The 13,516-nt window shown below is 36.6% G+C and overlaps 1 protein-coding gene across 9 annotated transcripts in view; it reads left to right on the forward strand.

Moving 5' to 3' along the window:
* Positions 1-13,516, forward strand: part of CEP128 (centrosomal protein 128) — a 369,193-nt gene that overhangs the window by 32,204 nt on the left and 323,473 nt on the right. For 8 of the 9 annotated variants that reach the window (XM_029951897.1, XM_029951898.1, XM_029951896.1 and 5 more), the window contains exons 6-8: positions 886-1,004; positions 3,493-3,584; positions 4,757-4,829. The exons of the other annotated variant lie outside the window; for it this stretch is intronic. In XM_029951897.1, coding sequence (XP_029807757.1) covers positions 886-1,004; positions 3,493-3,584; positions 4,757-4,829 — 284 coding nt within the window. The remainder of the gene's footprint in view (positions 1-885; positions 1,005-3,492; positions 3,585-4,756; positions 4,830-13,516) is intronic. 9 annotated transcript variants of the gene reach the window in all.

Here is a 13,516-nt window from a genome sequence, read left to right on the forward strand (position 1 = left end):
TTGACATATGTTCACTGGGACTTTGTTATTCTATTACTTTTGTTCTCAGACTCCATAGACCACATAGGGTTTTACCTGAAAAAACTTGGATTTAATTGTCTGCCTCTAATCAAAATAGACACACAAATAGGAATTACTGTGTGTTATACTTTCTGGATTAGAAGTCTTGTCCCAGCTTCACAGTTTTTCAAAGTCTGATTAAGAGCGACCCTAGGACACTTGTTAAAAACAGGTGAATTTTATCTTTGGTGTGCAGCTAGATTTCAATGGCTCAATTAAAACTGATAACACTTGGTTTGCCTGTAGTTAATCTTGTTAATCTCACTTAATACTTTCCTACAGCGCTGAGATCATATTTGAATAGAAAAGTACGCAGTGAAGAGAGGTGATTTAGATAGACGTGAATATTAGCAATTCACATTGTTAGTAATGCTATTGATCATGATAATAAGGATTAAAAATTGGACACAATCAGCTAATCTTTTTTATGTAGTTTTTATTGATTTTTAAACTGTGTTCAGATTTTAGATTACTTTGTTGTTTGAAAGATACTGTTTTATTGGGATGTTATATTTTAGAGAGATATGTTATTTTTATTTACCAATTTATTATTTTTAAATAAGGGAATATATTATGTTGCTTCTTTGAAAAGTATATCAAATTAGAACTTTGACTTTTCTATTTCTGGGTTATTACTGTTGCACATTTTATCTGCTCTAAGAGCAAGATGAGTGCCAGTCTGTGGCCATAGCCAGATACTTGGGAAATAGACTGGGTTAGGGCCTGTGTATATATCCATGACCACTGAATATTTTCTGAGCAAAATTTTAGATCGTTTCTTCTCCTGCATGTTTTTATTCTCTCTCTTTTGTTTCATCTCTAAAGAGAGCTACCGTTTCCCACCTACCTCACCTCTCAAGAACTATGGGGATCAGCAGGGTAGTAAACGAATTAGGTCCAGAACTGGCGTCCGATTTGTTCGGGAAACTGACGACATGGGCCAGGTATTTGTACTATTCTGTAATCTGTTTTTGGTCTTTTTTTTTTTTTTTTAAACCAAGTAAAGTATTTTCGGTGTACCAATTATCATTTATTTTGAACTCTGTTGTGGAGAATTATATTTTGTAGAATATTTAAAAGTGAGTTTAGTTGGGACATGTTTTGTTTTTTTGTTCAGGTGGCTCATTCTTCTGTAAGGCCTGCTAAGTCAGCTACTTTCTATTTTGCTAACTTTGGTTTAGTGTAACCCAAGTTAGCCCTTGTGTGGTGAACCTGTTGATTTTTCCATTGGTATTTTTCTGGTTGTTGAATCATTGTTAGAGTTACTTAATAGAATCAAGAAATTTCATGCTTTTTTCATGTATTTCATGTATTCAGTAAAGATTTTGAAGTATTCATTCTAAGGACATTTCTTTTTCTGCTGCTTTAAACTTCCGTATGGGAGCTGAAAGAAAAACATTTCTTGTTTCATTGGGTTGCTAAGTTAATTAGACAAGGGCTCGAGGATGTTGCTGACTTTGACGACTTTGTTTTGGTAGATTCAGGATTGCAGCCTCAGTTTGTCAGGATACTCACCTGTAGCTTTTGCTTGTCACAGATTAATACAGAGATAACAGAACCAAGTGCATGAGACGTCACCGTGTAGAAACTTTTCCTTTGCTTTTTGGGTTTTTTTTTTTTTTTTGGTAGGTACAACTTGCTAATGTGGGTTATACGATTAAGCCTAGAGCAGAGAACAGTATCCTAACATTATTCATTTACTCTTCCATTCTCTTTATTTAGTGCCATTGTTCTGGGACAGCACTTATGCTTGGGAACAAGGATGAGCAAAAACACTGCCTTTTTGTGGAGTTTGTAATCTAAGGGGAGGAGTTAGATATTAAATAAGTACACAGATGCATCCATAATTGTGAGCTGAGATGCATGTTACGACAGAAAGCACAGGGCCATGGGAGTGTGTGGTGGAGGACTTGCCCCAGTCATGGAAGGCTTCCTGAAGAAAGGCTGATTGAACTGAGATCTGAAAGTTGAGTGAGTCATTTTAGGTAGAATAAATCCCTTGACCGGAAGGAAGCTAACACCGGTGGGCAACTTAAAGGCCATGTGGCTGAAGTAGTATGATGAACCAAGACTATGCATAGTCCTTGTAAGGGGATAACAATTATTTTGAAAAGATCACTTCATCTTTAGTGTAGAAAATGAAATCAGTGTGGCAAACCAGTTAAGAGGATATTGCTGTGTTGTTGGTGTGAGATGGTGGTTACTTGGATTAGGGTAAACTGAGTTGGAGAGAAGGTAGGGTAGACTTCAAAGCTATTTGGTGGGTAAAATGAAAGGTCTTGAAGATCAGATGACTATCTGGGGAGGGGGAGAATGATTGAAAAGGAGGTGTCAAGAGTGCGTCCTAGGATTCTGGTTTGTTAAACTGGAAACTCATGGCAAAACCTAAGTGAATGGTCTCTTCTTCATCAACTGTATTACCTTCACTCCTTTTTAATTGTTCCTTATTTTAAGTCTCTTGTTTTAAGATGACCTTTAACTTCATGTAATAGTGTACTTGATTTATTTAAAAAGTTTTAAGTTTGTTTATTTTGAGAGAGAGCAAGCAGGGTAGGGGCAGAGAGAGGAGAGAGAGAATCCCAAGCAAGCTCTGCACCATCAGTGCAGAGCCTGATGCAGGGCTTGAACTCATGAACTGTGGAATCACAGAGTTGTTATGCCCCTAAAGCTCCTTTTATGCTCCTCCTTTCTCCAAGGGCTATCAACTATCCTGACTTTTATAGTAACCATTCTCTTGCTTAAAAAAGAAAAAAAAATTGCACTACATACATCTTATTTTGTATTGGCTGTGTGTAAACTTTATATAAATGGAATAATACTGTATGTCTTCTTTTGCTTTTTTCAATTGATGCCATGTTTTTGACGTTCAGCCTTACTAATGTGTGCTTAGGTTTGATCATTTCACTTTGATTGCTGTGTAATACTCCACAGTGTTTTCATTAAGAACAGTGCTGCTCCAAACATTCTTGTGCGTGGTTCCCGCTGCGTGTGGGCAAGAGTTTCTCTGCAGCCTGAGTCGGCATACTCTGGCATGTGGTCTAGTTGAGTAGGTTCTTTTGTAACACTGCCACCAACGTTCATTCGTTTATGGCTACCTCTGTGCTAAAATGGCAGCGTTGAATAATTTTGACAGAAGTCATAGATCCTGAAAGACTGAAATATTTACTATTGTACCTTTATAGGAAAGGTTTACTGACCTCTTTTTTCTCAGGGTATCTAAAAGGACTGGAATTAGTGTGCCGTAGAGGATGTGATGGTTAATGTTACATATAACTTTTTGAAAGTTGCCTTCTTTGAGAAAATGTTTCAGAATAGACAATTATTAAGTCTTATTCACATAAAATTTGGGTTTGAGAGGAAAAACAAGTTCTTCCTCTTCATGGAAGAATTAAGCAGGATCCTAACTGGCTAACTGTGTTTTGCTTTTACTAGTTTCATGCTTTTCATCAGTCACTCCGAGACCTCAGCAGTGAACAAGTTCGGCTTGGAGATGATTTCAATCGGGAATTTGCCAGAAGAAGCAGGTAAAAGCAGAATATGGTTTTTGTTGGAGGCATGAGTTATTAGAAGAACACAATAAGTTCTGTAATTGACATGTTTACATGAATTCAAAAAACAGCTGTTTTTATGCCAGTATTTAAAAATTTATTAATAGAACAGATTAAAATCCTTTGAATTTAGAATGTGTGGTGACTCAGTGTTAGACAAGTTAAATTCATATTTTTAAAAGTATGTTAGCCTACTGCACTGGAGTATTCCCATTATGGAAAGATAACATTGCGAGACCTTAGCAAAGAGGTTGATTTGCAAATAGTTGGAGAGAGAGAGAGAGAGACAGAGGTAGAGACCAAATCACCAACAATGAAGCTTAAAAAAAAAGTGCATAGTTTGGAATTTGTCAACATGAGTCATTGCAGAATATATGGAATAATTTATAAGAGGAATGACTATGTTAGTTACATAGGTAACCAGTAGAAACTAAAAGTAGTAATGAATGTATCTGAAATTGAAGAGGGGTATTAGTGAGCTAAATATTTCAAAACAGAGAGTTAATTGAAAATGTCTAGAGATGAAAATGATGGAGTTAGCCAGCGAAAGAATGAAGAATGGAAATGGTTGAGCTTGGGTGCCAGTGGCGAGTGGAACCAGAGGTAAGGACGTGTGAGAGGAAGGTTTTGGTTTTATTTGTGAGTCTTTCAGTGCTATTTGCATTATTTATCATGTATGTTATTAGCCTGTTGGGAAAAAAGGTAATAGGGAAGTAAGTTGATGAGGTCAGACTTTGTACAGCACATCTGATGTAATTTGGTTACGGATTGCTAGAGAGGCTTTGAGATCAAGTTTAGTTCTCCCCCGCCTTTCCTTCCTTCTTGATTTAAAACGAGACATATTGCAACCTATTTTTTTAATTGAAGGAAATGGTCCAGTACAGCATTTGTTCTCAAAGTGTAATTCCCAAATCAGCACCATCAGTGTCAACTGGGAATTTGTAGACATGCACATTCTTGTATGCCATTGCAGGTTTTCTGATTAAGCAGTCTGTCTGAAAAAGTCCTCCGGGTGTTTCGTATGTTTGCTAAGATTTAAGAACCACTGCAATAGAACATTATATAATAACATTATTATGTTGTAAATTTCATTAGTTGTGTATATTTTTTCAGACAGCCAACTTAAAATATTTTTTTTCTTTGCCTAGGTCGGATGCTGAAACAAAAAAGGCTTTGGAAGAATTGGCCGAAAAACTTAACGAAACCCAAAAACAAGAAGTGGTGAGAACTCTTTGTTTATATATAAAAAAAAATATCATACACAGATGTTAGAGTGGCTGGTCTGGTTGTAATCACAATGAAGCTTAGTAGATCTTAACTTTTTGGATGATATATGCCATTTTGTCTAAAATAGGTTCTTGTACTTATTATAAAATGTTCATGAATTTGGGTTAAGTTTAAAATATTGACGGTGGTAATATATTAGTAATCAAATTATTATTTGTCTAGTTTTTAGAATTTCCTTAAGAATATTCAAAAGATGCTTTAAATTTCATTGACCCAGTGATGCCATGGCTTTTCTTAACGATGTTTTAGTGATAGGAATTTTTTGATAGGCACTCTAGCACTCCTCATTAAGTATTTTCATGTCATGTAGGTGTGTGATCACAGTTGCTGCGAAGACCCCTCCTTCTCAAGTTTTATTTTCTAAAATTCAGATTGCTGAGAGTCCGTTTTCAGGGGTTTTCTTTTAATGGAACGACTGTTACTGGTGGAATTGAAGTGAAAAATGAAGTGCATATAGTTTGTTTCTTTGCATCATCAGTTGTTTGTTTTAGGAGAAACTAAATCAATAAAAATTGTCACTAAACTTGGAAACTTATCAACTGAAGGAGCAATATGTATTTATTCATTTCCTGTAGTACCTTTTGCTTTTTCAAGACCTGGAGTGGCGGTAGAATTTTTATCCTTAACATGTTTTATTGAAACTAAAAGTATATTAGCAGATATCTTTCTGCACTTATTCTGTTTATAGACCCTTACACAGATATCTTGAGTTTATTTTAGAATTTGCATTTATTGGCTGCATATGCTAAGAGATCGATATACTCTATTTTCAAAGAGATCAACTTAGTTACTCTTTGTGCAGTGAGATTTACCCATTTCAAAAATTTGAATAAACATCTGGCCACATAAAAAGCACATTCTTCTTGTGCCCTTGGTGCTGATTTTTTTGCGAAGCACCCCAGAGAGGTGAAGATATTGACGTGTATCTGTCTGTTGAAACAGACAGAATCTTCCCAGTTAGTGCATGATGATATGGCATCTGATGTGTGATCAGGACATGGAATACTCCTTTTTTTACCTTTTCCTTTTTTGGGTGCTTTTCTTAGTTAATTGCAGCGGTTTACGCAGCAAGAAATCTATGCCATTGTCTGATTTGCACTGTATAAACAGGAGTGGAATGCACACTTTTAAGAACGGAGCTCCAAGATCATCGGTAACTTAATAAATGATCTTTTGGCTCTTCTCGTATATTCTAAAGTGGGACCTGTCACCTGACAGTGGAACCTGTTGAAAGGTCATCTTTTTTTTTTAAATTTTCTAAATTTGGAGGTATAATTTACTTACAGAAAAGTTCACATATTATTGTAACGCTCAATAATTTATTATAAGGTGAACAGGCCCATTGTAACCACCACCCAGATCTAGAAATAGAACATTGCCAGTGTGCGAGAAGGCTCCTCATTCCCCATCCCAATCACTAATTTCTCCTTCTTTTTCAAAGATGACCACTCTTGTGACCTCTGTTAATTTTGCCTGTTTTAAATATTTTATATAAATGGAATTATACAGGGCATTTTTGTGTGTGTGTGTGTCTGTTTTTGCTGATCGTTAAGGTTATGATATTTCTGGGTGTTGTATCATATACCTGCAGTTCATTTTTATTGCTCTTTGACATTTCATTGTATGGATTTACTGCAATTTAACATTTTATGATGGATATTTGAATTCAAATTTTGGACTATTACAAAAAAGGCTGCCATGAGTAATCTTATTTATTATTTTAGTGCACATGTACATGCAGTTCTGTTAGTATGTAATATGGAGTACAATTGTTAGGTGCCTTCAGATTTAGTAGATACTGATAAACAGGTTTCCAAAGTGGTTGCACTAATTTACACTTCCACTAGCAATGTAAGGGGAATTCTTGTTGCTTTTTATCCTTTCCAATACCTGGTATTATTAGTCTTTAAATAATAGCCATTATCATAGGTGTGTATAGTGTCTCATCATGGTTTTAATTTGCATTTTTATGATTACTAGATGATGAACACATTTTGTTTTTTTCTGGAGTTTCTAATTTACTGAATTGTCTAGTAAGAATCTACTGTATTCTTCAAATATATATATTCATTTTATGTTTTTTATTTATTTTTGAGAGACAGAGAGAGAGACAGTGCTAGCAGGGGAGGGTCAGTGGGAGAGGGAGACACAGAATATGAAGCAGGCTGCAGGCTCTGAGCTAGCTGTCAGCACAGAGCCTGATGTGGGGCTTGAACCCACAAACCGTGAGATCATGACCGGAGCTGAAGCCGGATGCTTAACCGACTGAGCTACCCAGGCGTCCCAAGAATCTATTGCATTCTTGTGACTTTTGGCAATTTCTCTTTTGAAATATTAGTTCATTTCTTTTGTCCCCCTTTTTTTATTGGCTTGCTTATATTTTTGTTACTGATTTGTGGGAGGTCTTTATATATTTTGTGTATAAGCACAAAGTTATATGTATTGCTGTGTTGTCTCCAATAGTCTTCAGCTGTTTTTTTCTCGTTCTTAAATATCCTTTCATGGGGTCTTCTGTTTAAATTTACTCTAGTTCAGTTTTCTATCTTTTGTGATTAGTGGTGTTTTTTTTTTAACCTGTTTAAGAAGTTGTTCCTTATCTTCAGTACATGAAAATACTTTCTTATGTAATATTCTAGAAGCTTATTGTTTAAGGTGTGAAGTAGGAATCATACATTTTATATGAATATCTCTTGATGCAGTTTCATTTATTAAAACAATCAGCTTTTTGTTACTACTTAACAGTCTGGTCTTGATTGTAAATCAGATGTTCATATATGCAGCCATCTATATCTGGACTTTATTTGATCCTCTGGTTCATTTGTCTGTTCTAGTGCCCATATCAGTGGTCTCGATTACTGTTGCTTTATAGTCAGTTGTGTTATAGTAGAGTTAGTCTTTTTTTTTTTTTTTTACTGTCAAGTTTGCTAACACACAGCGTATATAGCGTGCTCTTGGCTTTGGGAGTAGGTTCCCATGATTCATCGTTTACATACAACACCCAGTGCCCATCTCAACAACTCTGTTCTCGTTATTTAAGTGTCTCTTATGGTTTTGCCTCCCTCTCTGTTGGAAACTATTTTTTTCCCTTCCCCAATGGTCTTCTAACTTTCTCAAGTTCCATATGTGAGTGAAAACATGGTATCTGTCCTTCTCTGACTTATTTTACTTAGCATCACATATAACACAGTTCTATCCATGTTGCAAATGGCAAGATTTCATTCTTTCCCACTGTCAGATAATATTTCATTGTCTATATAAACCACATCTTCTCCATTCATCAGTTGATGGACGTTTGGGCTCTTTCCATAATTTGGCTATTGTTGAAAGTGTTGCTATAAACATAGGGGTACATGTACCCTGTAAATCAGCACTCCTGCATCCCTTGGATAAATTCTTAGTAGTGGTATTGCTGGGTCGTAGGGTAATTCTGTTTTTAATTGAGGAACCTCTACATTGTTTTCCAGGGTGGCCGCACCAGTTTGCATTCCCACCAAAAGTGCAATTGGGTTTCTGTTTTTCCACATCTTTGCCAACATCTGTTGTTTCCTGAGTTGTTAATTTTAGCCACTCTGACCGGTATGATGTGGTATCTTAATGTAGTTTTGATTTTTATTTCCATGATCATGGGCAATGTTGAGCATCTTTTCATGTGTCTTAGCCATTTGGATGTCTTCTTTGGAAAAGTGTCTGTTCATGTCTTCTGCCCATTTCTTCACTGTATTGTTTTTCAGGTGTAGCGTTTGTTAAGTTCTTATAGATTTTGGATACTAACCCTTTATCTGATATGTCATTTGTAAATATCTTCTCCCATTCTGTTGGCTGCCTTTTAGTTTTGTCTCTTGTTTCCTTTGTTTGCCGAAACTTCTTATCTTGATGAGGTTCCAGTAGTTCATTTTTGCTTTTAATTCCCTTGCCTTCAGAGATGTGTCGTATAAGAAGTTGCTGTGGCTAAGGCCTAAGAGGTTGTTGTGTGTTTTCTTCTCTAGGATTTTGATGGTTTCCTGTCTCATATTTAGGTCTTTCATCCATTTTGAGTTTATTTTAGTGTATGGTGTCAGAAAGTGGTCCAGTTTCATTCTTCTGCATGTTGCTGTCCAGTTCTCTACCATTTGCTAAACAAACTGTCTTTTTTCCATTGGATAGTCTTTCCTGATTTGTTGAAGATTAGTTAGCCACACATTTATGGGTCCAATTCTGGGTTTGCTGTTCTATTCCATTGGTCTGTGTGTCTGTTTTTATGCCAATACCGTACTGTCTTGATGATTATAACTTTGTAGTAGAGGCTGAAGTCCAGGATTGTGATGCCTCCTGCTTTGGTTTTCTTCTTCAATATTACTTTGGCTATTAGGGGTCTTTTGTGGTTCCATACAAATTTTAGGATTCTTTGTTCTAGCTTTGAGAAGAATGCTGGTGCAATTTTGATGGGGATTGCATTGAATGCGTAGATTGCTTTGGGTAGTGATGACATTTTAACAATATTTGTTCTTCCAATCCATGAGCATGGAATGTGTTTCCATTTCTTTGTGTCTTCTTCAATTTCCTTTATAAGTTTTCTATAGTTTTCGGCATACGGATCTCTTACATCTTTGGTTAGATTTATTCCTAGATATTTTATGGTTTTTGATGCAATTGTAGATGGGATTGATTCCCTGATAACCTCTTTCTGTTGCTTCATTATCGCTCTGTAGAAATGGCAACTGATTTCTGTACATTGATTTTGTATCCTGCAGCTTTGCTGAATTCGCCAATCAGTTCTGTCAGCTTTTTGATGGAATCTTTCAGGGTTTCCGTGTAGAATATAATGTCCTCAGTGAAGAGTGAAAGTTTGATGACTTCTTTGCCAATTTTGATGCCTTTTATTTCATTTTGCTGTCTGATTGCTGAGGCTAAGACTTGCAACACTGTGAAACAGTGGTGAGAGTGGACATCCTGGTCATGTTTCTCTTCTCAGGGAAAGTTCAGTTTTTCCCCATTGAGGATGATATTAGCTGTTGGCTTTTCATATGTAGCTTTTATTATGTTAAGGTATGTTCCTTCTATCCCAAGTTTCCTGAGTTTTTATTAAGAAAGGACTGTCTTTTGTCAAAAGCTTTTTCTGCATCTATTGACAGGATCATTTGGTTCTTCTATTAATGTGACTTATCACATTGATTTGCCAATGTTGAACCAGCCCTGCAGCTCAGGAATGAATCCCAATTGACCATGGTGAATAATTCTTTAAACATACTGTTGAATTCAATTTGCTACTGTCTTATTGAGAATTTTTGCCTCCATGTTCATCAGGGATATTGGCCTATAATTCTCCTTGTTAGTGGGATATCTGTCCAGTTTGGGAATGAAGGTAATGGTGGCTTTTTTTTTTTTGGTAGTGTGTGGGTGTCTAGAAATTTGTCTGCTTCATCTAGGTTGTCCAGTTTGTTGGCATATATTTTTTCATAGTATTCTCTAATAATTGTATTTCTGTGGTAGTGGTTTTGATCTCTCCTCTTTTATTTTTGATTTTATCTCTTTGGGTTGTTTCTCTTTTCTTTTTAAGAAATCTAGCTAGAGGTTTATCAATTTTTGATTCTTTCAAAAAACCAGCTCTTAGATTCATTGATCTACTCTACTGTGTTTTTGGATTCTATATTGTTTATTTCTAGTCAAATCTTTTTTACTTCTTCTCCTGGGTTTGGAGTTTTTTGTGATGTTGGCTTCTAGTTCCTTTAGGTGTGTGATTAGGTTTTGTATTTGGGATTTTTCTTGTTTCTTGAGATAGGCCTGGATTGCAATGTATTTTTCTTTTAGGACTGCCTTTGCTGCATCCCAGAGGGTTTGGACTGTTCTGTTTTCATTTTTATTTGCTTCCATACGTTTTTGAACTTTTTCTTTAATTGCCTGGTTCACTCATTCATTATTTAGCAGGATGTTCTTTAACCTACATGCATTTGGAGGCTTTCTAAGTTTTTTTCTTGTGGTTGATTTTAAGTTTCATAATGTTGTGATCTGTGAATATGCATGGTATGATCTCAGTTCATTTATATTTGTTGAGGGCTGTTTTGTGATCCAGTGTCTGATCTATTTTGGAGAATATTCCATGTGCACTGGAGAAGAATGTGTATTCTGCTTTTGGATGAAATTTTCTGAGTATATCTGTCCAATTCATCTGGTCCAGTGTATCATTAAAATACATTGTTTCTTTATTGATGTTCTTCCTAGATGATCTGTTACATCCATTGATGTAAATGGAATTTTAAAGTCACCTACAATTACCATATCCTTCATTGCTGTAAATGGAGTATTAAAGTCATCTACAGTTACCATATTCTTATCAATAAGATTGCTTATATTTGTCATTAATTGATTTATATATTTGGGTGTTCTCATGTTGGGAGCATACACTTTAACAATTGTTGGTTCTTCTTTATGGATAGACTCTGTAATTATGATATAATGTCCTTCTTCATCTCTTGTTACAGGCTTTAGTTTAAAATCTAGCTTGTCTGATAGAAGTATGACTACTCCAGCTTTCTTTTGACTTCCAGCAGCATGATAGATGGTTCTCCATCCCCTCATTTTCAATCTGAAGGTGTCCTCAGGTCTAAAATGAGTTTCTTATAAACATATAGATGGATCTTGTTTTTTTCCTGTGTTTTTTTTGTTTGTTGGTTTTTAATCCATTCTGATACCCTGTGTCTCCTGATTGGGGCATTTAGTCCATTTACAATCAGAGTGATTGTTGAAAGATATGGATTTAGTGTCATTGTGTTATCTGTAGGTTTCATGCTTGTGATGTTTCTGGTCTTTTGTAGTCTTTGTAGCATTCCACTCACAGAGTCCCCCTTAGGATATCTTGCAGGGCTGGATTAGTGGTCATGACCTTTTTCAGTTTTTGTTTGTCTGGGAAAGCTTTTATCTCTCCCTCTATTCTGAATGACAGTCTTGCTGGATAAAGGATTCTTAGCTGTATGTTTTTCCTGTTCAGCACATTGACTATTTCCTGCCACTCCCCTCTGGCCTGCCGAAGTTTCAGTGAACAGGTCTGCTACTACCCTTATGTGTCTGTTCTTTTAGCTTAAGGCCCATTTGTCCCTAGGTGCTTTCAGAATTTTCTTTATCATTTGTTTAAAAAATTTTTAATACTTGTTTATTTTTGAGAGAGAGAGAGAGAAAGAGAGAAGGGGTGACTGGCAGAGAGAGAGGGAGACACAGAATCTGTAGCAGGATCCAGGCTTTGAGCTGTCAGCACAGAGCCTGATGTGGAGCTCAAACTCACGAACCTGGAGATCCTGACCCGAGCCAAACTTGGATGCTTATCTGACTGAGCCATTTAGGAACCCCCAAATTCTCTCTTTATGTTTGTATTTTGCCAGTTTCCCTGTGATATGCCACGGTGAAGACCTGTTCTTGTTGACTCTGAAGGCAGTTTTCTGTGCCTCTTGGATTTGGATGTCTGCTTCCTTCCCCAGATTAGGGAAGTTCTTAGCTGTAATTTGTTCAAGTAAACCTGCTTCTTTATTTCTTTCTTCTTCTTCTGGAATTCTTATGATATGGATATTATTATGTTTCACTGAATCACTTAATTCTCTAATTCTCCCCCCTGTGGTCTAGTATTTTATCTCTCTTTCTCTCAGCTTCAAAATCCTCAATCTGTGTATCTGTGTCTCATAACTCCATTGCCTAGATCATCATCTTCCTTTTTCTTTTTTTAAGTTTCTTAATGTTTATTTATTTTTGAGAGAGAGACAGAGAGAGAGGCAGAGACAGAGCACAAGCAGGGAAGGGCAGAAAGAGGGAGACACAGAGTCTGAACCAGGTTCAAGGCTCCAAGCTATCAGCACAGAGCCCAAGGTGAGGCTCAAACTCATGAGCTGTGACAGGATGACCTGAGCTGAAGTCAGATGCTAAACCGACTAAGCCACCCAGATGCCCATCCATTGTCTAGATCTTCTAAAGTTCTGTTTTTTTCTCTTATCTTTCTTGGATTTCGATCACATTGTTTTTGCGTACTGTTTATTTTTGATCAGTTATTTTTGTTTGACAGAAAATATATTTTATTCTTCTTTGTTAAGAATGATAACTTGAGGGGCGCCTGGGTGGCTCAGTCGGTTAAGCTTCCGACTTTGGCTCAGGTCAGATCTCACGTTCGTGGGTTCGAGCTCCGCGTCGGGCTCTGTGCTGACAGCCAGCTCAGAGCCTGGAGCCTGCTTCCAGTTCTGTGTCTCCCTCTCTCTCTGCCCCTCCCCCTCTCATGCTCTGTCTCTCTCTGTATCAAAAATAAAGAAAACATTAAAAAAATTTTTAAAAAAAGAATGATAACTTGATAATTATTGCATATGAGAGGATATAATTACTTTTTGTTATAGATTAAGAGCTATAGCAATCCTGGATTGCATTATTTTTGCTGAGCTATTTCAGTGTGAAACTTCAGTGCTGGGTTTCAGCTATTTCTGGTTCACCTTACTTCTAGTGGATAGCTCTTCAGGTTTCTAGCCTGAAGGCTGGGGTTGCGGTGGGGGGAGTTTAACCAGGAATGCCCTTCCCGAGAAAAGTACACAACTCCAGTTTTTCCCCTGTAACCCTACGCATTGGTTAAAATCTCTATTTAGCTTCTCGGTATCACAGCTGCTTTTTCTGAAGTG

This window comes from Suricata suricatta, chromosome 9, assembly GCF_006229205.1.
Source record: "Suricata suricatta isolate VVHF042 chromosome 9, meerkat_22Aug2017_6uvM2_HiC, whole genome shotgun sequence".
NCBI lineage: Eukaryota > Metazoa > Chordata > Mammalia > Carnivora > Herpestidae > Suricata > Suricata suricatta.